Raw genomic sequence first — 27501 nt, 5'->3', positions numbered from 1 at the left:
TCACAGTCATGTAGTTCAGACTTTGACATAAGAAATGGGTGCGACTGTGAAGGTACCATTCCCATTCCCCATCACCGACCCGAACCCGACCCGCCAGAGACCCTCCACGGAGGTCCATTTCTCCCGCTGGAACAACGCCCTCGCCGTCAAACTCCAAGAGCGCCGCCGACCCATCCAGGAAATCGAGGACGAAATCCGCCGCACTCGCCGCTTCGACTCCGCCGAAAACATAGCCAACACCGCCACAGAATCATCCACCACCACCTCCACCTCCGCATCATTCAAGTCCGTCGGAACACCCTCCACACCCTCGCGCCCATCCATCCCGGGGAAAAAATCAAAATACTCCAAATCCCCGCCGAAACCCAAACCGCCTAGGGTTTCGAGCTTCCGCTTTAACCGCTTCCTACCAGGACCTTCCGACGTGAGAATCGGCGAAGATGGAGTCTCCTACGTCGTCGACGGTGCTCCGTTTGAGTTCAGGTATAGCTATACTGAGACCCCGGCTGAGAAGCCGGTTGAGATACGTGAACCGGTAGCGCCATTTGGACCGGATACGGTACCGCGGCCGTGGACCGGTCGGAACCCGCTGCCGCCGGGGAAGTTGAAGAAGTTTAAGGTTTTTGGTAAGTTGGTTCTGCCGCCAGCGGATAAGAAGGGGACTGAGCCAGTTCAGTCGCCCGGTCGGTGTTTGGAAGAGTTGGGTTCGCGGTACGTGGAGTACAGGGAGGAGGTAATGGGGGAGCCATTGACGCAGGATGAGATCAATGACTTGGTTATGAGAACCAGGAAATCTCCCAGCCATCTCAGTATTGGTATTTCCTTTTCTTGTTGCATGTTTTCTACTTGTTATTGGTTTGTAATTTCATAAATAAAGGATCAAAATCACACATGAATTGAAGTAGTAGAAGGATAGAAAAAATGTAGATCATATTTTTGCTTAAACACTCATATATATTAGCTATAAAAAAGACTAAGGCTGTGTTTGGATTTCAGCTGAGATCAACTCGAAAACACTTTCAACTCAATGGAACCTACGAGTTACTTTCACATTTGCACATTGGAATTCGTGTTTTTCAGTTGAAACTGTCTTGGAATGCGTGTGAACTGAAAACCAAACACACACTAATATGACGTGTTAATGTTCTCTACTTTTGTTATAAATAGGATAATGTGATTGCTCTAGGTGTGTTCTTAAGGAGGTAACTGCAATCAGTATGTGTGTTTGTTTTAGTTATTATACAATATACAGTTATGTTGCTTTATTTTGAATGTAGGGGGTTTGTGAAACCTTGAGGGCAATGTTGTTTTAACATTATATGAAGAGAGCTAAATAGTGCATGGTTCAATAAGAGTGGGGAAATTACTTGTATCAACTTTTCTGGTTTTTGGGAATCGAGTGTTTACTTATGTTAGGCACTCAATTTATCTGTTTTAGGGAGAGACGGTTTGACACATAACATGTTGGAGAACGTACATACCCATTGGATGCGGCAGAGGGTGTGCCAGATAAAGTGCAGAGGGGTGTGCACTGTTGATATGGATAATGTGTGCCACCAGTTAGAGGTCTGTTTTTAAACTCTGATCTTTCGCATCTTGCTCAGTTGCTAATTCATCACGTCTTTAAATATTTGCTTTTTGCTTATGCTTTTAAAAGTTTTGGGGGAAAAAAAAGAAATCTCAACTTGCATTCTGGATTTTATTAGTTCTTCTTCTACTCTGGCTTTGTAATGCAGTTAAATGCAAACAGAAAGAAATATAGGAAGCCATACCATCTTGGATTAAGTCATGCTTTTTAGTGCTGTTTGGAGCCTTTCTTAGAAGATAAAAGAGACTGCTTTTTCCCAATGACAACTCCTTTGGCTTCTCTTAGATCTCAGTGATCCAAAACTGTAACTTCGTTTTCTTTTCTTTAAAATGCGTTTACCTGTCCTTATTTTGATGTGTTGAATTTTTATCCTATTGTACTTTATTCGATTCGATAAAAAGGATTTTATTGTGTTTTATTATTTGTATCCTTCTTGCCTGGTTTTCCAGGAAAGGACTGGGGGGAAAATCATTTATAGAAAGGGTGGTACAGTGTACCTTTTCCGAGGTAGAAACTACGACTATAGAACACGCCCGCGTTTTCCTCTGATGTTGTGGAAACCTGTGTCTCCGGTGTATCCCAGGCTGGTAAAGCAAGTCCCTGAAGGTCTAACACTAGAAAAAGCAACTGAAATGCGTCAAAAAGGAAGCAACTTGATACCCATATGCAAGCTAGGTAGATTCTTTCTGATGTTCATTACAATTCAATAATGCTATGCACAACAGATTTTGAGGCACGACCGCACGATAAGTGCAATCCAAAAAGACATCCTTATTATTTTAAATCTTTAAATATCTGATGTATTATTGTTAAAGACTGAAAAAACTTTCATGCAAAGAGTGTCGTGCTATATAGCATTGTTCTTTACAATTTAACGAGAAAGGATAACTATTGTTCTTTCCTCTGGCAAACTGATGTTTGTATCTGTACATGGTAACAGGTAAAAATGGGGTTTACTGTGACCTTGTGAAAAATGTCAGAGAGGCATTTGAAGTGTGTGATCTGGTGCGAATAAATTGTGAAGGACTAACTGCAAGTGACTACCGAAGGATTGGAGCAAAACTAAAGGTATATACTATTTCACCTCAGTTTTGCATCCAAATTCCAATATTGAAGATAATATTATATGACACGAGATTTATCTATTTATTCATTTGTGTGTATATCTGTTTATGTCTACATGAAGTTTAGTAACATATTTTCTTCCATATTGTTTTTTACTTTAGGATCTTGTTCCATGTGTTTTGCTTTCTTTTGAAAATAAGCACATACTTATATGGAGAGGGCTAAATTGGAGGTCCACATTTCTTAGCAATGATGGCGAAGAAGTCAACAAAATTAATGTTGACAGTGAACATTCCAATACACTCCCTTCAGATGAACAAGAACTGTCAGTACTGAATTCAGTAGAGCATCTAATAAATGAATCTCATGACATTAGCATTCCCTCTAGTTCAGATGATGCGAGTATATGCAAGGTTATGGTGCCTTGTCCCTCACCCTCGGAAAATAGCAATCTACCTGTTTCTGTGGTTACTGACGCTACTTTAATTCCTGTGTTAACCCATGAAGTTGATACCACAGAAGATGTGTTGACCTCTTCTGGTACACTGCAGTCCTGCGGTAGCACCAGTTCAAGTGTGTCTGTAACTAGTGGCAATTCTATTGACGGGATGGGAGATCCTCATATTGATAAGTTGCAAGATGGTTTCAGAGCAGCAGAAGTCAGTCAGCCATCTAGTTCTGCAACTCTATTACTGTTGGAGCAAGCTGTTAAGAAAGGCGTTGCACTTGTTTTAGATGAAGAATCTTTGGATGCTGACCATATTTATCAAACCACCATGGCTTTTGCAAAATCAGCTCCGCCCGAGCCTGTTTTTAAGCTACCTAGAAAGGTTGTGGTGCAAAAATGTGACAACCAAGAAGGTTCAACATTGGAGACAAAAGGAATTACCACTGTTATGATGAAAGGTGAAAAAATGGAGACCAGCTCTAAAATTAGGAGAAAAGAGGATTTTGGGGAGAGATGTCGGAATGTGGTAAGAGGAGTTGATAAACTTGCAAGGCTTCTGACATGATACTAGCAGGCATACTCAAAGTTGGTACAGTTTCTACTTTTTACCAATGGAATTATTGTTTTCATATTGAAGGGAATAAAATTATTTTTGTTTTCTTCTTCTCTCTCTGCCCTTTGCATTATTTATGTTATTTTCTGCATTAATAATTCCCATGTTATCTTAATACGGTTTCGTTATTAAATTGTTGGCGTCCTCCTCTGGCTCTAGGTTATCTTCTCTATCGAAGAAAAATCTCATTCAGAAGAAAGAACTTAAATTACTAAGCAACAATATTTGAAAGAAACGTTAGGCTTATAATACAAATTGATAATTGAAATATGATAATTTTGAGAAATGCAGATCTAATGAGTTAAATATATTTTGTTGAAGACTCTCAAACAATTTCTGTTTTTTGGCTGGAGCCATTTCTGTAAGATACAAAGGAACAACCCTGCACAACTTAACGAAGTACTTTCCTTTCTCTTTTTTTGTTTTTCTTGGCTTATTTTGTTATTCTTTCTTTTCTATATTGGAGAATTTTCACTTGGTTTCCAGATCCGCAGCAGGTCTCGGCAAGGATTAACATGGCAATGTTCTTGGCACTTGGATCGAGAGCTACTCCTGCCAGGAAGCTAAGGGCTCCCAACTACAAGAAAATGGTGTTTCTGCCCTTCTTTCTTGTTAAGTAGGAATTAGGAAATGTCATAACCAGTGCTGATGATGTAGAAGTGTTATTCACTTGGTTGTTTACAGTGGTCTGTCTCTATAGATGCATACACTTCCTTCTGTACAACTTAAATGCCTTTAGGAAATCATCCATGGAAGTCACTCAGCCTGAAAAATATATGGGAAGTTCATTCTCTGATGATATTATTCAGTAGTGAGTGTCATTTTTTTGTTGACAAAAGTAGCAAGTGTCGTTGTACAAGAGGCCTTTGAGGCTGAACAAGTTGTAAAAAACACAAGTTATACAGCTACATGATTTGTGCAAGTCTTGGTACAAACCTCGTAGATATTCTGAAAGATGTCGAGAGAGCCAGATTTCACGTTCATGCTCGTGTGCTCAATGACATGAGCGAGCTATTTGTTAAAATTGGAGGACTACTTTGTCTTGGATTCATCGTGATAGTAATTGGGAAATGACTTAGAGGTTAAGTACCAAAGCTATTCAAATAACTTAATTGGGAAATGAATTCTACTTCTAAAATTCTGATTGAATAAAGTTAAGTACCACAAATTGTTCCAATAAGATGTCATTCTTGAAAAAAATTGTTTATTTCATCTATTCCATGACCGGATGACACTACTGGCAAATACCGCCCGACGAAAATGTCGTAGGCACGAAGCATGGTGGAGGTAGTTTGTAAGTTTCAGTACTCACAGGAGATATGAAATGCCTCTTTAAGAGTTAAGAGTATCTTGAAGTGTTGGGCTCAATAGTGTCCTTCCGTGACATGAGTTGGCAAGGATAGGTGAATTCTTGTGTGAGGACCATTCTAGCTATATGCGAATATAATATCATACAAATTCATGCAATTAACACTGTTATCTTCATATTAATAAATAATTGTACACAATTTGTACAAGGTGGAGAACCCCCCAAATTCTCAATGAAAATGACAATACAACATATTTAACAAGCAAACGAGAAGGAGGACATGCAACCAAAATTTGAAGAAGCTCACTCTCAAATCAAGCAAATGTCTTCTGTTGTGTACACCAAATTAGTACAAGCGCTTACGACATGTAGTCTCACCACAATGACACGGTAACTGCTTGATTTTTTTATCTGGACCAATAACGCTATCAAGTTTGTAATTATAGTCATATGTGAGTTCCTGTCAAAACAAATAACCTTTTAATCATCATCCCAATAAATATACCCTCCCTGAAAAAAGTTAGCTAGAACAATTATGAAAAGAGTCATGCTATATACTACACTAAATCATAACGTAAATGAGAGAAATTGTAAATGACAAAAGGCACAAGAGTAAGATCCCCTTTTCTTTTCTTTTTTCGAAAGCAGAAGTTTTATTGAACGAACAATGATGTCGAGAATAAGTCCTCCTGACAAAGGATGAAGTACAACACCAACAATGAAAGCAGCGAAAACAACGAAAAGTAACCTATGCCAGGATCACAACAGTCCTATCAAAGAAAAACCCCAAATGCGCAAAACTGTATAGAAGAGTAAGATCCTTTAGTTACCTGGTAAGGGTATATGTCATCTCCAGCAAATAGTACCACCCGAGCTAGTCTGATATCATTGTAGGAGCTCAGAACACACTGCACAAAAAGGTTTGGCTCACAACTGTGGTTGATAAACCTAGAAACATTACCCAAAGACTGAGCATCTATGCAAAACTCAGGAACATTTTCCATTGTCTCATCATCATCATTCCTTTTTTCAACACAAGTGGTTGCAGGTAATGATACATTATGCAACCGTCTCTGAAAAATATCAATGAACTTTTTTTGTTAATATCACCCTTTCAATCTCAACCTTGCATCATTCAAAAAACTTGTTCAAATTGAAAAACAGTTGTATTCTTACCTCTCGCCCCTCTACCTCATTGATTGTTTGCAAACAATCAATTTCAAAAATATATTCATTTACAGATACAGTATCCAACTCTTCATTTTTGCGAAGCACACCGATATATTCCAAAACGGGTGCGCCAGAAGGAATGAAGTCCCATGTTTTAACAGCCCATCCTTTATTGACTGTACGAAAAACCTGTGCATAACAACATGGTATTTAGGATCTTGACACAAATCCGCACATTATTGATTGAAAGCATGTTTAGAAGTTTGGATGTATAACCTCAAGCCGGTACTGTAAATCCTTCTGAGAAACTCTATTGCCACAATCAGGTCCGCAACCACAACTTGGTCCACATTCAAACACGATATCTCTAGGCTCAATCAACCTAAGAATGAATAAGATAATATGGTGTGTTAAATGAACTTTAGATCATTTAAAAATTACTTGGCCATATTATCTAGTTATGATTATTAATTACATCAAATAGGTCTCTGAACTTCTATGTCTTCATAGGTAGGAGAACTCTACACTACGTAGAAGAAAATCAAACTGAAAACTAAAGTACTCACCTATCAATATGATTATGACGAGCATATGGAAACTCGGTGCCATTAAGGCGAGCACAAGAACACCTCCTACAACTTCCTTTTCCTTTGCACTTGCATCCACCAGTATGGGATGAGACTTTCACATTGCTTGCAACTTGAATAGATTTGATATATTTGAAACCTACAAATTTCAAATATTATTCACAAGCACCAATTCCCCAAATCAAACTAGACTAACAAAATTTCCCCAAATAAAACAGTGAATAAAAGAAAAATGGGAATAATAGAACCACACACAATATGAAGCCACATAAAATTATAAAGATTATCTTCGAAATTTAATTAGAGACGAACTCCTAATTACTCAAGTCAGAAAATTATTTACATATTTTAGATATTGAACTCAAAGTACCTGATGAGCTATTTGTTAGGATATAGTTTGGTAAGATAATTCTATTAGGATAAAATTATTAAGGATTACATTTTATATTATTACAATTATGGTATGATAGATTCAGATAAAATTTATTGTCAAAGTATGATATATTAGTCTTAGGATTACGATAAGATTACACCCAGTAGATTATGTTAATATTCTTTGTTTTCCTTTATTTTCTTAATATAATTTAATTACTTATTTCCTCCTATAAGCAGAACCTAGTTGCTATTGAACATTGGTACAACAAGTTAATTATTGAACTTACTAGTTGGTTCCACGGGAGGATCATCATACATATTGGTAACAGGAATGGGAATAGCTTCTTGTCCACCGCTGAGGTCCATACAAACCAAACTAATAAAAGAAACATATCCTTTTGACTTCAATTACAAATTTAATGCACATAAAATAGTTCAAACTGTATTTCTTGAGAGGTTCAAAGATAGCATACCTTGGAGAATCAAAAGAAGCTATCGATATTTCCTCTAGTGCACAATGAACCTAAATAAGAGGTCAAACCATATTAAAAGCACAATTGTCAACCATTGGAGTGAAAATTGCTACTAGTATAGACTAAGATGAAACTGAAAAAAGAATATGCACCTTATCAGTACGCAATTCAGCTAGTCTATGTAGCTTCTTTAAGAAATACTTCGATGACGTAATGCTAGGAGGACGTTTCTCAACATCCACACTTTTATCGACCTGGTAGAAAATGAAAAATGAATGAATCTATAAGAAAACAACATTATATGTAACATTGAAATATTTCATTTACAGAGATTAAATATGACTATAATCAAAATTTTATAAAAGATGTATATATACTCTGTATTCAAGTAAGATTTATTGAAGTCGATAGTTATATTTTTTATGATTTTTTAGGAGATCTTAATTTCTCTATTTTCATTATTTGCAAAGGTTTAAAGATTACTATAAGTTTAGTAAATTATTAATGAATTGCTAGAAATAAATGTAGGATGATTTGGTTAGTGGCAAGTTACTAGAAATTTTTAAAATCCTCTACCCTCTCTGTTTTGATTCGACATGCAAGACAAAAATAAGGGGAAAAATACAAATGCTTAAAATTTAAACATTGAGAATGGAGGAGGGGGTTTGTCTTCCCAACGAGGTTATTGAACTATCTTCCTATCATTTTCAGTTTCACAAGCACTTTGAGACAGAGCTCAACCTTGGTGATATATGCATAAATCCAAATACACTCTCCAAAATTGAAGCTTCGATATCCTTTATATCATAAAAATTAGTGATGAAATGAGGAACTTTCTTTCTAGGTATGTTTTCATTGCAATAACAAAGGAAGTACATTTCAAAGGATTAGCAAAGTAATAAGACAGTCTGTTTTTATTTATTAGAGTTTAACAAGCACCATGTCAACATCAAACTATTACTTAATACTCATGAAAATAGAAGTTTAATAATCAAAGAAAAGAATTAAAAAATATACAAGACATTTTTATATGGTTATTTTTTAACACAACATAAATGATTTCAAATCAATCCTATTACATCAAGTTTTGAAACCCTCATGAAACTCTCTTCTCTAAAAAATGCTTTCACTAAACCTTGGGTTTACATAATTTATCAAAATAATATATTTTATCAGTAACATTAATTAAACTACATTAATTTAATTTTTCAAAATTTCAAAATTTTAAAGTAAGGACTCACCTTTTTAGTCCTTGAAGATTTGACAGCTTTCCGATTTTTACTTTTCCCTCGCTTGCATATATTCTGCTCTTCCTGTGAGAAAGTATTAGAAAAACTCGTTAGAAATGAACTTGTTAGCGTGTGTTTGTGTAGAAAATTTCTTGTTTCTAGATAAGTAAAATGCAGAAGTGAAAATACAAACACATAGACATTACTAGAATGGGAAAAATAATAACATCAACCAAAATGCTAAGTTCCAACATTCCGAACAACAATTCAAATAAATTTTCAATTCATATTCAACCAAATCAAAAGAAATTGATATATTAACCTGGAATGTGGAAGTACTAGATGACTCATGTTACTAAATGGCTTTGGATGCTTAAGTGCAATGACCTTGAGACAGAATATGGATCCCTTGTTTTACATTATGCAAGTGTGAAAAAGTAAGTGAGAAAATAATCTCACAACAAAAATGTAATTGTTAGGTTTTTCACCTCATAAGATTCAAGTCTTGATATGTTGGCAAGCCTCAATGACTCTTTCATTGTTAGGATTCCCCTGAAATCTAGTTCATCAAAATTCAGTAAACTTGTATCTATCAATGTTGGAGCATCATTATCTCCGCCAGCCATTGACGTCACTCCACAACCACTTGAGTGAGAGAGTGTGTTGCTTACACATCTTTCATTTACTTTCTCACATGCTTGTTGTTGCATAATGAGGTTGTGTCTGGTCCTCTTCTTAATAGAGTGGTTTCCATCATCACCACCACTCATTAACTCTCTTTTGTCACTACCATCAAAAGGCCTCTTAAGCTTGTTGGTACTCTCTGTTTCATTTGATAAAACTTCACTGTGGTGTACATCAACCACGTTTTCGCAGCTCTTTATTATCTCCATTTTGGTCATAGAAGAAAGTGACACCTGCTTTTAATTCAAAGAAAAGTAATTTAACAATATGGATATTATAAAAATAATAATAATAATAAAACCATGAAGCACATGGGGTTATGATAAAGAAAATGAAAGGTGGTCTAAGATAAATAAAGGAGAAAATAAAATAAAAAATCTCAACACTTTACCAACTCAACATTCTACGTAGAACACATGTATGTTACATAATATATAGGTTGATGAAACCTCCTAATTATCTCCTTTTCACCATAACGATCGGATCAAGTGACATAGGTGTTAAAATAAAATTTGACACTATATGGTCATATTCATTCATTCTATTTAAATCTAATGGATAAAAGCTCAAACAATTACTCTCGCTGTCAGATTTCTTTATCTTCTATGGTTCCAAGGGGATTAGTGATGGATCAATGGGGATAAGGTGGTTTAATGGTAGCTATCCAAGGGACAAAGACCTAGAAGTTGATGTTTGCAGATATTGTGGTGGCCTGGGTTATGATTTTTTTGGAGGTAATTCTGTAAGTTGTGTTCTTCAAAATTGTAACATGCATGCTGATTACCAGGATTTGATCACTTCCTCCTCAAATTTCATCCCTTGGAGCTAATCTGAATATCTGATAGTTCCCTAGCTTCCGCTGCTTTTAAGTAATACCCTAGAATCTATTGGTTCTCACCCAAAGATATGTGGTATCTCACGATGCAGGGGATGCACAAGGCAAATCTCGCCTGCACTGCGACACAGGGCAATTGAAAATTGCATTTCTTGATCCTGTTAGGAATGTACTGAATTGTTATGTCTGTGTTGGCATATAAATGAGGGGCTGTTAGTTTATTTGCACTATACTGTGATTTGGATCCTGTGTTATTCATTCTTAGCTTGTATTGGGTTGAAGTACCCTTGTAGGGTACTTCTATGTAATATATTTGGCTTATAAAAAAAAAGTAATACCCTGCCCTTGTTTATACTAATTGACCCATCATTTACTTGCTTGCATATAAAACAATACCTTGGACATTGGAACTGGAGGTTGTTCTACCAGGTCCTCTTCCTCTTCCTCTTCCTCGTTATCATCAGAAATCCAGCCAAAGCAAGGTCTACGCTTCTTGTGACAAAGCTTCCCCACAGGTTGTGAGGACTTTGTCAAAGGAGATAGTGCTGCAGGCTTACAATCATATTCATTGTCTGCTGATACAATGTCTGTAGTTTTGGTGGGAAGTTGATTACCAGGTTCACTAGTTAACGATGAAATGTCCACAGCATCAATGGCAATTTGATTATTACCAGTTTCACTGGATGCTGATATGGTTTCAGCGGACTGATCCGTTGCCTGAGGCAGCTCGACAAGTTTCTCGATGAGAGTACGGTACGCGGAGTCTTCGATGAAGTTCCAGCCTTCATTGCCACCATAAACTTTGAGGAGTTTATCAACGGTTCGACGGACGACTTTTCTGGGGAACCCGAGAGGGGACATGGCGTCGAGAGCAGCGTCCATTCGCGTGTTTCCCTTCTTGCGTCTTGGCGCCATGGGAGGGAAGGAAGGAAGGAAAGAGGAATGGTAACAGAGAAGATTTAATTTAGGGCAAAATTAGAGAACTGAGGCAGTGAAGGCGTAAAAAGTTGCAAAGGACTTGTTCCCTGGACCTGTTCAAAATTTTGTTAGGCACCAATCAACCCTGGATTAACATTTCATGAGATTCTAATCATATAAAAATTGAATTAACATAAATTTCAATTTCTTGATTACAAGGATCTGAATAATGTTGTAACTAAAAAGAAAAAAGAGAAAGAGAAAAAATCATAAAGAGATAAAACAGATTGAATTCTCCAATAACCAATGTTGAACAAAACAATATATTGAAGAGATGAAACCATAATAGCAAATAAAAAACAAAAGCGTTAAAGAGAGTTCAGAAGAAATAATGATTGTGTATAGATGGGTAAGGAGTAGTGAGAACTCACCACTTCACCAGTAACATTTGAAGCACAATGGAGAAGATTCTTGAATCTGAGCTTATACTTGAAGAAGGCACAATATGAAATAAGGAGATTTTTATTTTATGAAGCCATGTGAGTCCATGATTTGGGGAAAATCTAAGCAATCTTGGGCTTTTATATTGTTGAATCAAAACAAATATATATTTTATTTGGTATTTGATTTTATAAAATCTATTAAAATCTTTGATACTTAATCCGTTTCTATTTATAAGTAACTTTACCTAATTCTTCAACAAATTTATGAAAATAATTATTTACTATCCTAGATTACCCTTATTAAAAAACTTACGATTTCAAAATTAATAACTTAAAAAAAAGGATCATTTTACCCCACAAGGAAAATATTTTATGATTAAAATATTTACAAGAGAAAGAAAAAGAATTATTTATAATGGAATCATAAAGGATTCTTTTATTTTAGGATGCATATCAGGAATTAATTCCCGGCCTAGGCGTTAAGGCTACGTAGTTCTAACAATTAATGAGAGAAATTGATTATAATATTTTTAATTTTCCTGAAAGGTATTTTTTGTATTTTATGAGATTTTTTCTTTTTTTGGATTTTTGAAAATATTGACATTTAGCATAAATAATAGAGGAAATATCAAATTGATTTTTTCCCTTTAATAACACGAACCTGAGAGTCTAAAACAGAATCATACACCTTTTAAACAAAATCATACAAAATAATATATCTATCAACTAATCACAATAACAAACTGGTTCATTATCAACAGAATAAAAGAGAAGACACAAAACACCTAATAGGCAATACCCACATTATGCATATTTGGGCTTTTCAGCCCAACAAACACAGACACACCTAAGGGTTTTGTGTCCGTGGTGGTTCTGGGAGGTTTCCGACAAGGTGATGGTGGTTCTGGGAGTGGGTTCTGGGGAGATTCTGCATGTATTGAGTCTCTGAAGGATTTCAAGCTCTGTCTAAGCTACCCTTATCCCTTTTTGTTCATTGAATTATTTGCAAAGAAAATGGCAGTGGAATCAAATATTCAGAGAGTTAGAAAACTTACCTGATTGAAGAAGCTGAAATTCTAGTCCATAATTCACTTTAAAATGCTCACTTGATGACCCCTTCTTTGCCTCTGATTCAAACGTTGGTTTACTAAGACATTGTTGGTTTGAAGAGAGTTTATTGAGAGAGTTAGAAGGAAGATGGGTTTGCAAATGTGTTTGGTGGAGGGTGAGACATGAGAGAGAGAGAGAGAGATAGAGGTGAAAAAAGATCACATTTTGCACTTGGAAAATCGTGAATTCTCACTTTATTATTTTGTCTCTTTATCATTATGCAATTAATTTATAGTATATTTTTAGGTAAAAATGTCATTTTGCTATAAATGTATTTTTCACGCTTTTCGATCTCTACTCAACTAATTGAGAGGTGAAAATGTACATGTCATTCTTTCTTTTATATTTTTTTCTCTTTTTATTATATAAACAACTTATAAAATTTACTATATTTTTCACATCTTTTTCTCAATTTGTCTTTTTTCTTCTCTCACTCTCTCTTCACTCATTCTCATCCAAACCACACAAAGCTTAACACTTTGTTTGGTAGCGTAGAGATGAAGAAGAGATTCAAGGAAGAGAGAAAAATAGGAGAGAGATAGAGTGTGTATGAGTATTTGGTTGTGAATTACCGTGGGTGAGAGAGAGATAGAGGGTGGAAAAATCTCACTTCTTAACCTCTTCGCGTTTTGCGAAGAGATTCAGGCAATGGTGCTTTTTTTTATTTAAGTGTAGCTAGTGGCGATGATAAATTGCCCCCTTTTTTTTTACCTTTTCTTGGAAGTTAGTGGCGGTTTAGAGCAACAATTATATATACACACTTCATTTTTTAAACACTTAATTTTTACTCATTTTTATTTATATCTCTCTCCTCTTATCATTTATCACATCTCATACTTTCTCTCTCTTACTTTCTCTTTTATTTTTATCTCTCTCTTCCTCCACCTCTCTCCACCTCGTATTAAAGGTGTGAACATAACATTATTCGGTTTAGAGCCAATATCTCTATTCTTGACTTTTTTGTTTTAATAAATATTTCTTTAATCAAAAGTTAGTTGCTTTCTCTCTCTTCCACCCCATTAATTCCCATCTCTCTCATTTATCTCTAGCTCTAATTAATTTCTCTATTCTCTACTCTCTCTTCACTATCTATCTCTTATCTACCAAGTGTAAGTGTTTGTTATCTCAATCTTTTTTTTCACAATAAGACAACACTCTCCACCAAATGAAGTCTCCTCTTCTTCCTTTTCATTCCCCCTTTTATTGACACATCCCTCATTTTTTTCTCTTTTCTTTCCTTTGCATTTATTACCGATCATTTTATGTCACTTCCACCTTCCCTAGAGCCTTGCATCTACTTTGCTAGGAGGGGACATTTGAGAGCTTAGCTACCCCTAGGACTAAGAGATAGGAGTGCTAATCGGATTTGATCGATTTGATGAAACCAACGAATCAAATCAAACCAATTAACTTGGATCGGCTGTTTTGGTATTTAATTTAAAACCGATGAAAACTAATGAAGATTGGTTCTATTCATGGTTTGAAGAATTAAAAATTGAAAAACTGAAGAACAGAACTGATGATATATTTATTAAAAAAAAAATATGACATGTATAAATACTTATGTTAAGTCGAACTAAAAATCCTAGTCGTGTTCATTTTCTCTACTCTCGGTCTCCTTCCTACAGAACACAGATCACAATCTTCCTTCGTCGCGATTCCATGGTCCACTACTACGCCTCGCGGTTCGACCACCACACACGCCTTCACATTGCAATTGTTGTTCCACCACCACACCTCCACATCGTTGTTGTTTCCTTGTAACTGGTAAGTCATAACCTCCGTCCTCCACCCACATCATTGTTCATTTTCATTGTTTGTTATCATCGTTCTTGTCGTCTCTACTCTTACAGTCTCACTTCATCATTTATTTTCATATTTGCCAGTTTAGGATAATCTAGCTTCACTCATCATCCAACATCGCTTGTTCCCATTCTTCTATTTCACTAGTTTGGTAAGTGAATCCACGGTTTGATCTGATTCAGTTTGCATAATGTGATTTTGTTTGAACTGTAAGTTTGTTACTAACTTTGAGGCTTATTTGAAAGTTTTTTTTGAACCATTATTTGAAGTTGTCTTAAAAAAGTTGTGAAAACGATGAACTGAACCGATTCAAACCGTTCAGCATCAGTTTTGTTTGATTTGGTTTTGAAATTCTTTTTGCAAACAACCGAAACAAACCAAACCATTTCTTTTGTTTTTACCCCTTTTTTAATTTTTTTTATAAAGATAAAATAATAATAACAACAATAATAATCAATATCAATATCAATATCAATCAATCAATATCAATATCAATATATATTAGAAAAGAAGAACTTCCATCAGGCAAATTTGATGAGGTGTCACTCCCAGATTAATTCTCAAGCCAATTTAATGAGATGTCACTCACAGATTAATTCTCATTTGAGCTTCTCTTCTTTTGACACATGTCACACTTAATTACTAAATAAAATCTTGACATATTTTATTTCAAAATCAAATCAATCTAATGAGGTGTCACTCCCAGATTAATTCTCATTTGAGCTTCTCTTTTATTTAGAAATCAAATCAATCTTGACCTATTTTGATTTAAATCTGAGAAACTTTTTCATAAAATATTAAAATTTTAAAGATTTTCCCTAATTATCTAAGATTTACCTAGATAAAGTAAAAAACAAAAAAAATACCATAAAAATTAATTAATAGTAAACACTATCAAAATCTACCAAATCACAATAAAAACTCATAAAATTCTGAATTAAATAAAAATCCGAAAATTCAATAAAAATACCATAAAATTTAATTAATACTCTAAAAATAAACTTTTTCTTCACCTAAAATTTATTTTCATAACAAATCTTGAAACCGATTTTTTAAAGGTAATTTTAAATCTGAGATTTTTTTTCATAAAATATTAAAACCTAAATTTATTTTCATAACAAATCTTGAAACCGATTTTTTAAAGGTAATTTTAAATCTGAGAAACTTTTTCATAAAATATTAAAATTTTAAAAGATTTGCCCTAATTATCTAAGATTGCGCCTTCCTTCATCCAAGATTTTTGTGCAAATTGTGATTACGTTTCTTTGATTTCAAAAATTGATTCAGTTTTTTTTCTTTAAAACTTCCTTAGGGTCTGAAACGTAGCCAATATTCCTGATCCGGTTCCAGTTTTGATTCTTGCGAAGAAGCAAGGTTGATGATTTTTTTTATGATGCACATGTCACTCAAATCGATGAAAGCATATGAAGAGCTCATATTTAATCTTCATGAGCATGTCTAGCCCATTCTTAAGGTTGGTTCATCGTTCCCTGAATCTCATCAGCTTTACATATAATCAATCATGTTTTACTATGTCAATTGGGTGACATATCTTACTTTGCTCTATATATTTTCTTAAGTTCAATTTAAATTAATTTTAGTATAAGTTCATTGGTGAAGTAATCACAATTACTTTTGGCATTACATAACTTATGAATTAACCTGTCTTGATACTTGATAGTTGATCCTATGGATAGAATTATTTTCGATGGAGGAATTATGAGTTTCGCTGGGAGAATTATTTTGTTCTTTTCTCACATATATGGATAATTTTTTGGGGTGTTCACATGAGGGGCATTACATCATTTTTTTGTTTCACTTGACTGAAATGTGCCTTTAATTTTTGTAACTTATGATGTGAATCTGATTCACTCGATTTGATTAGTAGCACAATTGTACTCCAGTGTTGATTATCACACATCAGAGCAAATATCAGAAGTGTTTTATGCTGATAGGCCCCGTCAAAATTTGGTGCCAAATGCAGTCTTACTTCTTATTTCTTATCATTCTTGTACATGTGCTAAGTAAAAGCTTGAGCATTTTCTTATTTTTGCGTTTCATGCTGGGTTCATATCAGAAATCTCTGTATTAGAGTCTCTTCCGAGTTCCGAGAGACACTTCTTCGAACAGTGTGAGAAGGAATGCTTGAGAAACTACTCTCATACAACCCATGCAGTTGCTGATGTCAGGAGTGGTGAAAACTACGTAGATTAGACACAGTTCATGAATTGGAGATTGAGGTTTTTGTCTAACGGTGAATTTTTCTTAATTTAAGGGTTTTTGTGAATTGATTATTCGAATCTTTAGTGTTATGTTTTTTTTATTTCTATATTAGTTAGTTTGCTTTGAGTTTTTTGTTATTGTAATCTACTGTGAAAAGTGCGCCCAGGCCTGAATTTTCTATTTGTTTTCTGTTGCAGTTTAAAGAGCTTGATACAAGGATTTGAGTATGTGGGTGGTGGCGCTGGCCATGAACACCTGACTGAAGTACGTTTTTTTGGTATGTCTCTTTTACTTTAAAACAAGGGGTCTCTTTACCTGTGGTTTTGTAATGTGTGATTTTTCTCACGAAGAAGTCTTGCATCTTTGAACAAGTTGTAGAAAGTGAGGACGGATGCAATATGTGGTTCTCCCTCTGTATTTCTCTTTTGATGACCTCTACTCGCTGTGATTTGCAGAAGTTCTTTAGAGATTCAATTCTTCCCTCTTCTAATTGTATGAGAAAATAGATTTTGTTGGATTTTTTTTGTATTTTCTGAGTGGGTTTGCTCGGGTTTTTTTTTACAAGAAAAGATAGGATGGAACCATATGAATTTGATTCACATTTTGTTTGAGAAAAGCATATTAAAAACTAAATTTGATTTTAGTTTTTGTTTAGTCCAACTACTCTGGATTTGCAGACTTGAAGAAATATTCTTAGTTTATTTGGGAGATGATTCCAATGCTGGTTTTGTTGCAAAGACTCTATCAGCTGGTCTAGATGTCCGCTAGATGTGGTAGAAACTCAAATGCAATAGTTGTTTGTTTCTGTAGATTTGGTGGGATCTGCTTTGTTCAAGTTTTTTTTACTTCTACGGATATCTAAAATCTCCTCATATTTTCTATCTTTTAGAACTTGCCCATCTTAAGAGCAAACACTAAGAATATTTATTTCTTTGAAGAAGGTCAAAGGACAAAGTGGAAGAAGCATAAAAGAAAACTTGCATTAACCAAAGGAGAAGCACACCATTCCCCAATGCTAGCGAGGAGTTGGCCATGTTGCATTCTATCTTACATCTGGCGGTAAAGAAGCATGTTGAGGTGAAAGAGAGCAAGTAGAGATATGATTGAGATGAGACAAGAAGTGAGAATGTTGTGGGGAAATAGTTCTTTTTTTAATATAAGTGGAAGTAAAATTTAGCATCTCAGATGATATATTTTGGTTTGTCATTGTCTGTAGATTTGGTAAATGTACAAACATTGACTTGGCCAGGATTTGTGGAGAATTATGATTCACTGGATTTTCGAGGCATTCTTTGTAATGAAAATATGTTGAATTATAGGCGTAGAAAAATTTATTGATTTAGGTTGTTTAATTATTTTGGGGAAATAAAACAGTTATTATTTGATGGATATGGGGAAGATTACAATATTTGATTTGATTGGTTTCCAAATGTTTAAGAAAATGAAAGGTTTTAATAATCATTCCAGAAGTAAGAAATTATTAAAGAAAAATAAATGGATTCACTGAATTTTCGAGGCATTCTTTGTAATGAAAATATGTTGAATTATAGGGGTAGGGAAATTTATTGATTTCGGTTGTTTAATTATTTTGGGGAAATAAAACAGTTATTATTTGATGGATACATGGAAGATTACAATATTTAATTTGATTGGTTTTCAAATGTTTAAGAAAATGAAAGGTTTTAATAATCATTCCAGAAGTAAGAAATTATTATAGAAAAATAAATGGGGGAAATGGGAATTTGAAAGAAGGGATGAGGGGAGAGAGGGTGGGGGAGAAGGACAATTAATAGGGAAATAGGAAAAAGATATAGGGAAACCGAAAATTTAACATGTCAGAAGAGAGAAAAGAGAGAGGAACGAAATTGCAGGAGAAAAAGAGACAATTAAGGGAGAATTAATAGGGAAATAGGAGATCACATATTGGGAACAATTTAAAAAAAACATAGATAAGTTAGAATTTAAAAAATAATAACGGAAAACGAACTTTCATAATCACGTTCATGATTAATTGATGTATCAAATATAATAGACATATTCCCCGTGTAACGCGCAGGTCAAAAACACTAGTATATTAGAAAAGAAAAACTTCTATCAGGCTCATTTAGTGACGTGGCAGCACCAGATTAATTCTCATAAAAATAATTTCACATGTCAATTTGTTAAATAGCAAATTTCAGGTGTCAATTTGTTAGATAGCTTTCAATTTGTTAGATAACTTTTGATGTTTAAAATCTGATAAACTTTTTCATAAAATATTAAAAGATTTGCCCTAATTATCTAAGATTTACCTAGATTGAATAAAAAACCAAAAAATTCAATAAAAACATCATAAAAATTAATTAATAAAAACTATCAAAATCTACCAACTCACAATAAAAACCCATAAAATTCTGAATTAAATAAAAATCTGAAAATTCAATAAAAATACCATAATATTTAATTAATACTCTAAAAATAAATTTTTTCTTCACCTAAAATTTATTTTCATAAGAAATCTTGAAACCGATATTTTAAAGGTAATTTTAAATCTGAGAAATATTTTCATAAAATATTACAGTTTTAAAAGATTTTCCCTAATTATCTAAGATTTACCTAGATTAAATAAAAAACTAAAAATTTAATAAAAATTAATTAATAAAAACTACAAAATCAAAATAAAAACTCATAAAATCCTTAATTAAATAAAAATCTGAAAATTCAAAAAAAAAATAACATAAAATTTAATTAATACTCTAAAAATAAACTTTTTCTTCACCTAAAATTTATTTCCATAAAAAATCTTGAAACCGATTTTTTAAAGGTAATTTTAAATCTGAGAAATTTTTTCATAAAATTTTAAAAGATTTGCCCTAATTATCTAAGATTTACCTAGATTAAATAAAAAACTAAAAATTCAATAAAAAATAATTAATAAAAACTACCAAATCACAATAAAAACTCATAAAATCCTTAATTAAATAAAAATCTGAAAATTCAATAAAAATAACATAAAATTTAATTAATACTCTAAAAATAAAATTTTTCTTCACCTAAAATTTATTTCCATAACAAATCTTGAAACCGATTTTTTAAAGGTAATTTTAAATCTGAGAAACATTTTTCATAAAATATTAAAATTTTAAAAGATTTGCCTTAATTATCTGAGATTTACCTAGATTACTCCTTACTAATACTGCATCAGCCATCTCCTCTCCAATATGCCTCTACTGTGAACCGGTTGGCATGGAGGAAAAATGAGGAAGATCACCCGAGTATGCAACTTGCTTCATGTGGTGCTGATAATTGTGTAAGTTGATAAATGTGTAAGTGTTTGACAGAAATGTTGTTGAGTAATTAGATTATTTTCCTCATCCTCTTTTGATATATTTGTTAGAATGATTTTCTATTCTTATAGCTATGGCTAAGGAAAATATATCCCTACTTGCGCTGTTCTTAAAAAAAAAATATATACCCATCAAACTCTCATCCTAAATCATCTTTTCTCTTGTTGTCAATTTGCTCTTTTAGTTTCTTTCGTTGTTCATTTACCTGAAACTTGCGATGGTCAATTCTCTTACACTAAGTTTCAAAACTGATGATGTCTCTACAGTGGGTTCACTAATTCAAATTACACAGAATTGAGTCGTTGTAATGGAAATACAAATCAAAAGGTTTGTTTTCTGTTTCGTGTCCTTATGGTGTTGTCATTGTTTTCCTTCTCATATGTTGCTTTGTTGGTGTCACTTTCATTGCTGAGTTATCTTCTTCTTCTTCTTCTTCAGTTTTCTAACAACTCAAGTTCTGAATTGTATATCACTAATAAGACACAATGTCTGCTACTAATTTTTAACATTAGTTTGAGTTTTGACATCCTTAGTAAATGACCATTATTAATTATGGATTGATTCGAGATTTTGCCTATATATACCACATAGCAATAAGCTTCAAATGTTTTCAAGGTTCAAACAACTCACAAACTGTGGGGTCTCTTTGTCTATCTAAAAACCTTGGTCTTCTTTATTCAGGTCTTGAACTTCTAGCATTCCCATGTAATCAGTTTCGAGCACGGGAACCTGGAGATAATGAACAGATACAAGAGTTTAAACGTGTCAATTTGTTAGAGAGCTTCTCTTCTGTTGTGTTATTTTATCTTGAAACCGAATTTTAAAAGATTTGTCCTAATTATCTAAGATTTACCTAGATTACCCCTTACTAAATTTATTTTCAAAACAAATCTCGAAACTGTTTTCATTATCTCTTTAAATTAGGAAAAGTTTCAAGCATTCCCTGATTTCACCTTTTATTCTTTCTCATGATCTACAATATAAAAATAAAATTTGTAGTGCTGAGATTATAATCCATTAAAATTTTAATTTTTTCCCTAATTATCTAATATACTACATATCTAAGATTTTCCCAAATTTGCGAATTAGGGGGGGAGGGGGGAGAAGGACAATTAATGGACAAAGAGGAAAAAAATATGGAGAAATTGAAAATTGAAAATGTCAGATGAGAGAAAAGAGAGAGGAACGAAATTGGGGGAGAAAAAAAGACAATTAATGGGGAATTAATGGGGAAAGATGAGAGCACATATTGGGAGCAAATTAAAACATAGATAACTTAGAATTTAAAAAATAATAATTGAAAACGAACTCGCATAATCGCGTTCATGATTAACTAATGTATCAAATACAATAGATTTGCACGGAAAAAAACACTAGTAATCACATCAAAAGAAAAACTAAAAATATTAAAAACAAGACGGATTAAAATGACACTATTGTCTCTCAAGTGTTTCTAAAACGTTAAGCATACAATTACATAAATCAATGATAGAGATTATCAATATTTACAAGTAAATACTCCCTTCATTCATGTTTTTGTTTTGAGATCGTTTGGCGGGCAAGATAAAAAGACAAGATAGGATAACATAATCATCCTATTGTGATGCAATTATATGTCTTTCACGTGTAAAAATTATCATAAATTGAGAGTTGGATTAGAACCAATCACGAATATGATAAAAAAAGTTATATTCCTCATTTCATCTCACCCCAAATTAAAATTATTTTAATATTTATATTTTTATAATTTATAATATGTTAATTTATAAATGAAAAATATTAATTTTAATAATATATTAAATTTATTTTTTATTGATTGCCAATTGCCACTATTTTTTTACGGGGATATATAATTGCTACTATTAATAATTTGTTGACTTTATTTTTTATTTTTTTGGTTTAAGACATGTGTTCTCATTCAGATGCAATTCTGTTCGAGTAAGAAATATCACATCATGATGTGGCTAACTCTCCCAGCGGATGTTTTTTCCATCCACAAGACTCGAACTCAATACCTTGCTTAAGGGAAATCAAACATGTATCACTTGAACCAACTACCTGTTGGTAACTTTATTTTTTATTGATGGCTAATTGCTGCTATTTCTTAGACTAATTATCCATTAACGGTAAAATAGACTCACTTATAAATATAAGTTTTTTTAGGGTGCTTATAAGTATTAGTTTATTAATAGTATATATAATTAATTGTATCATTTGAGATTTAGGATAAGTTTATTGAGATAATTTATAATTATACTCTTCTTTGTTAGGATTAGATTTTTTAATATTTTTACTTTCAAAAAAATGATTTTATAATATTTTATTTTATCATGATAGATTAAAATAAGATATATTTTTAGGATAAAATATATTATTTTGCAATGATATATTATGACAAGATAATATTTTATGATTTATATTTTGTTCTAGTTTATAAATATTGCACTCCTGATTTAAATATTCTATCAACTAATTAATTATGATATTATAAATAGTTAAATACACACTCACTCCGCAAAAACCCTACCGTGAATACCAAGGTTGAAATTCAGCAAACATGAAGGTAGTCTGCGCTTATTTGCTGGCTGTTTTGGGTGGGGATTCATCCTCTTCCGCCGCCGGAGATCTATGCTCAGCTGCTGCCTGGGCTGTTTTGCAGTCCCTCATCACAATGGTCGCTGCTGCTGTCTTGGTTTGGTGTTTCATGGAATTTTCGGGAATTTTCGCCACTAAACGTGAATTGAAAGAAGCAGATTTTGAAAGAAGGCTGGAAAAGGTGGAGCGTGATATGGAAAAAGTTGTAGCAGATTTAAAAAAATGACTCGAACATATCTCAGAAGATGATGCCAAGAAGCAGCAGATCACCCAGAGAATTCAAAAGTTGCATGACCAAATACTCCAACAGAATAAGTTGATGCGGTAGTGAGGAGTTCGTTTTTTACCTCTAATTTTATATAGCAGCATTATGTATTTGAGGTTAAATTATAAATGTTTTTTTTATTTCATTTTATTTTCACACAGTTATATCACTACCATTTTTGTTAGGAAATCTCATTGCTATTACCTAAACAAGTGAGTATTTTAGCACCACACTTTCTTGATAGTTTTTATTCGAATCTCATTAGAAGGGGCGGTGTACGAAAAAAAATAATCATTTTTTAGGTAAATACCTAATGCGTTATGTTCTCTGAACGGAGAAGTAAATCCCATGTGAATTTTCAACTTTGATGCCGAGATGGAATGAATGATTAATATTCTTAAGTATTATTTCATTTTAGACTATTAAAGGGGTCAAAATAGAAGGTGAGGTGATTTTGATTTAGTATGGGGCAGATGTACTTAACTAGATCAATCAATTTTTTACAACCAACTACGTCATTTCAACTGCTAATTTGTTTTAATCTTAATCATTCATGATTAACTTTTCTCATAAAATTACTTTTTGGTGTGAGTCAGGGGATGGGTTTTGGGTGTGAATGGAACTTTATCCTCTTTTATCCGTTTCAACCTTGGGACAACGCAGAAGATAGCAAATGAAATCATCACATGCCATCATTAATCATTACAATGAGATTTGCAAGACGCAAAGAATATAATGAAGAACAAGTAATCTATGCTAATGTTCTAGCTTTACTACAAAAATAAAAGTTGTTCATGTCCTTGGCAATGAAAAGAGCATCACTACAAGGTGAGAACAATCAAATTATTGTACCTAAATCACAACAAACAAGACTAGATTTTGCCTTATACTAATTATTATACGTGTGTCCCAGACCCATTGTTCTCTGGTGCTACCACTTTCTTCCAAAACCAGTGCTTCTCAAACAGAAGATAAATCTCCTCAATTGGGACTTGTTTGGTTTCTGGCAGAAGGTAATAGACAAAGCAACTCATGAGTGCAATCAAGGCCCCAAACAACAAGAAGATTCCATATCTGAGGTGGCAAAGTGAGACAAGGAAGAATTGTGCTACAATTGCAGTGAACAACATGTTGACACACACCACAATACTCTGTCCTGCTGATCTCATCTCTAATGGGAACAATTCACTAGGAACCAACCACCCTAAAGGACCCCAAGATCTTCCATATGCCAAAACAAATAAGAAAATCACTATGACCATGAAGACACTAACTCCCACTGAAAGCTGTTTTCCTTTTCCAAATTCAACAGCCAAAACTATAGCCATAGCAACCTGCACTTTCAAAAAAAAAAAGAAATGCTCAAATTACAACATTAGTTAGCAGTGCACATCATGTTATGTTTTTCATTTCAAATGTCAGTGAACAAGTTCCACATTTATAAAAATAGATTAGGACGATTAGGTGAGGAATATGAGTAAAATGAAATTATTTTCACACATACTTTCTCTTTTGTCTCTTTCTTTATCCTATCAGATCACTGATAGTAAGTAACTCATAATGAGCTACTCCCTGTTAATTGTCTATCATATTTCTCATTTCTCTTCCTATTTCTCTGGAGGTGCAGCTCAAATTAGGGTGTGAGTGGCTAATTTTTCAAATGAAAACTAGTGCTCATTGAAGTATTATAGCCTATTCCATAAATAGATTTCTCTTTTTAATTTTTTTGTCTAACATAAGTATCCTCCACATAAAGCCAACTCAAGCAGTGAACATCAATATTTTTATGGGGCTAGCTCTTCTAGCAAATGTTTTTTTCACACAGAAGACTACTGAACTCAAAGATCTAGTGCAAGGAGATAGACTAATAGATTTAGATTTCCTCTTTCAGACAAAACTCAAGTTATGAAAGGAAGATTTATAATTACCATGCAGAATATCATTTCAGCACCAGCTTCCAAAAAGAAAGCTCTCCTGCCAAACTTGTCAACAAAAGCCATTGAGATCAGTGTGGCAAGAACAAGTGCTACACTGGTAATAGTAGAAGAATAAAGAGATGCCTCGGAACCAAATCCCAAAGTTTGGAAAATGACAGGAGCATAAAAGAGGATGGAGTTGTTTCCAGTTAGCTGCTGGAATGCTGGAATAGCCAAGGCACCAATTATTAACTGTGGCCTGTTCTTTCTAATGAACAGGTTCTGGAATGGGTTCTTGATAGATTCTGCTTCTCTGCTTGCTTCAATCATATCATCAAATTCAGCATCAACATTGCGGGTTCCTCTAACTTTCTCCAACACCAATCTTCCTTCCTGAATTCTTCCTTGTTCCACAAGACTGTTGGGTGTCTCAGGACATAAACAACCTCCAATAAACATTAGAGTTGCAGGAACTGTAGCCAAACCAAGGGACAATCTCCACCCCCAAGGATGAAGCCTCTCAGTGCCATAGTTCACAAGGTTAGCAATCAAGATTCCCAAACATGTTGTTAATTGGAAGAGCTGGTTCACTGCTCCTCTGATTTTTGCAGGAGCCATTTCTGAAAGATACAGAGGAACAGCCTGCATGAGGATTAGAAAATCATGTTGTAAGTAAAATTGGTAATACCCCCTTTGCCACTTCTCAATAGGATTTAGCTAGTGGTGAAAAGATTGAGTAGTGAGTCTCATGAACTAATTATCCCCAAAGTCTAATATGTTGGGTGAAGATACATGCTAACATGCCCCCTTACACAAGAGCCCATGGGGCTTGAGGCATGGAAAATGGATCTGTCCAGGTTTCTTTGCTGAAATTCAACTTTTTTAGAATAATAGGGGAATAAAGGCCGAACTCTAAATTACTTGGATTTGAGTTCCCTCTAGTCAGGTCAATTATACATTCACATAGTCAAGGAATTTGAACCATTCAATCGAGATTAGCCGGCTCATACATTTCATCAAGATCGAACTGTGAAGATAGACTTATAACTTGAGCCATGTATTCTTTGATCACGACTCAAATTTCTTGACTGCGTGAATTTAGGTTATCCAAATTCTAACCACTTAGTCATAGATGCTCTCTGATAAGTCATGGATCAACCATCACAAAGCTTAAGCTAAGCTATTATATAAAGAAGCATGAATGATTTTATGTTATACATTTAACAGTTAGAATGAGGTTATACATTCTAATTTTGTTGTGACCATTATTAACCAAAATTTGGTAACACCCTTTAGTCTTTTGTGGAGGTAAAGGCTGAATAAGAGTTTTCATTTTCCATTTTGAGGATCTGGTTAAAGTTGAACTTACTTGGTTACCAAATCCAATGCCTACTCCTAGAAGGATACGCCCAATGATCAGCATTGCAATGTTCTTGGCAGCTGCATTGAGAACAGCTCCTACAAAGAAGCTTATAGAACCAGCTAAGATACTGGCTTTCCTACCTTTGTTTTTGGTTAGACTGGAAGCACCAAATGTGGAAATAAGGGCAGCAAAGTACAGAGATGAAGTAAAGAGTGTCAATATCTGATCATCATATTTACAATAATCTGTTTCTGCAAGATGTGCATGCTTCCTCTCATACACATGTGGGAAGAACTCTATGAGAAAATCATCCATGGAGGTAACTCCACCTGTAATTATCAAGCAAAATATTTTCAGACCCTCATAATTAGAATTTAGAAGTGATCAAGGAACTCATCATATAAGTGGATTCAGCTATTTGATTGCACTCCTAATTAATATGGGACTACTCAACACCGTACCAATGGTTGAATTTTCATGAGATGCGTCAAGATGCTAGAATTGAACTCACCTGAAACACCAAGATCATAGCCAAACAGAGAGCCACCAAGAGCTCCAACAATGCAAGAAAAGATGAAAAATCCAGTAATCCTGTGCTCGTAAAGATGGGCCCTCTTGAGGGTACTAGCATCTGAAAATGCTCCACCTGCCATTTTTGCCTCACTTTTTGTTATGTCCCTATTAATCAATCTACTGAGAAAATTGATCACTGTCTTGGTGAGTTATATAATTAGAGTATGAACACAAGAGAAAAGTTACAAGTGCCAACTCTTTCAGAAACAATATGTCAGTTAGTTAATCTGCATGGATTCAGCAGATGAGAAAGTTAATACCAAGTGCTATGTTTTCTCTTTTTGAGTCCTAACATTTTCTTGATTTAGGTAATGGAATTGGAAGGTTATTAACAATTCTGGTGTGCAAGCCGCTCAAGTACAAGAAAGAAGGCCTGAGTGTAGCAATAGTTAACAGGACATAAATTACTGAAAAATATTATAAAAAAATTGACTAAGTCCTTGCCTAAACAATTGGTTTTCTTTACCGCTTTTAGATTTGCCGGGTCATTGTCCTATTTTTCCTCCATAATTTCTTGCATGTGTCAACATTTGTCTTTTCAAGTTCGTGCATGAGTCTTGTTTGTTAATCTCGGGCATTTAATTAAAGTA

At 33.9% G+C, this 27501-nt stretch overlaps 3 protein-coding genes across 15 annotated transcripts; 1 reads left to right on the top strand and 2 right to left on the bottom strand.

The window, feature by feature from the left end:
* The first annotated feature begins 2 nt into the window (after nt 1-2).
* Nucleotides 3-4688, top strand: LOC130739006 (CRS2-associated factor 1, chloroplastic-like). 10 transcript variants are annotated; one of them, XR_009019740.1, is made up of 7 exons: nt 3-815; nt 1439-1566; nt 2038-2263; nt 2529-2656; nt 2815-3686; nt 4036-4113; nt 4201-4687. XR_009019740.1 is itself a non-coding variant. In XM_057591209.1 (6 exons), the coding sequence occupies exons 1-5, from the start codon at nt 35-37 to the stop codon at nt 3664-3666; spliced, it is 2115 nt and encodes a 704-aa protein (XP_057447192.1). In that variant the 5' UTR covers nt 3-34; the 3' UTR covers nt 3667-3686; nt 4006-4688. The 10 variants fall into 10 exon arrangements, 7 of the variants coding, with proteins under 7 accessions (XP_057447192.1, XP_057447194.1, XP_057447191.1 ...); XR_009019739.1 differs by having other exon boundaries at nt 2815-3690; XR_009019738.1 differs by having other exon boundaries at nt 2815-3690; nt 4006-4113.
* A 488-nt stretch (nt 4689-5176) lies between these two features.
* On the bottom strand, nt 5177-13023 carry LOC130739004 (histone-lysine N-methyltransferase, H3 lysine-9 specific SUVH4-like). 4 transcript variants are annotated; one of them, XM_057591205.1, is made up of 12 exons: nt 11726-13023; nt 10773-11407; nt 9346-9777; nt 8870-8941; nt 7781-7882; nt 7629-7678; nt 7443-7531; nt 6760-6919; nt 6470-6575; nt 6200-6382; nt 5854-6096; nt 5177-5483 (listed from the first exon to the last, which is right to left on the bottom strand). In XM_057591205.1, the coding sequence occupies exons 2-12, from the start codon at nt 11289-11291 to the stop codon at nt 5370-5372; spliced, it is 2070 nt and encodes a 689-aa protein (XP_057447188.1). In that variant the 5' UTR covers nt 11292-11407; nt 11726-13023; the 3' UTR covers nt 5177-5369. The 4 variants fall into 4 exon arrangements, with proteins under 4 accessions (XP_057447188.1, XP_057447187.1, XP_057447186.1 ...); XM_057591204.1 differs by having other exon boundaries at nt 12793-13023; XM_057591203.1 differs by having other exon boundaries at nt 10773-13023.
* Nucleotides 13024-23694: 10671 nt separating this feature from the next.
* Nucleotides 23695-27184, bottom strand: LOC130735583 (sugar transport protein 14-like). The gene is made up of 4 exons (XM_057587519.1): nt 26850-27184; nt 26345-26667; nt 24988-25617; nt 23695-24393 (listed from the first exon to the last, which is right to left on the bottom strand). Exons 1-4 carry the CDS (start codon nt 26989-26991, stop codon nt 23956-23958), a joined length of 1533 nt encoding a protein of 510 aa, XP_057443502.1. The 5' UTR covers nt 26992-27184; the 3' UTR covers nt 23695-23955.
* Between the last annotated feature and the right edge of the window lie 317 nt (nt 27185-27501).

The sequence above is a fragment of the Lotus japonicus genome, chromosome 2 (genome assembly GCF_012489685.1).
Source record: "Lotus japonicus ecotype B-129 chromosome 2, LjGifu_v1.2".
In the NCBI taxonomy this organism is placed as follows: domain Eukaryota; kingdom Viridiplantae; phylum Streptophyta; class Magnoliopsida; order Fabales; family Fabaceae; genus Lotus; species Lotus japonicus.
This window is presented reverse-complemented; position numbering and strand designations above follow the sequence as displayed.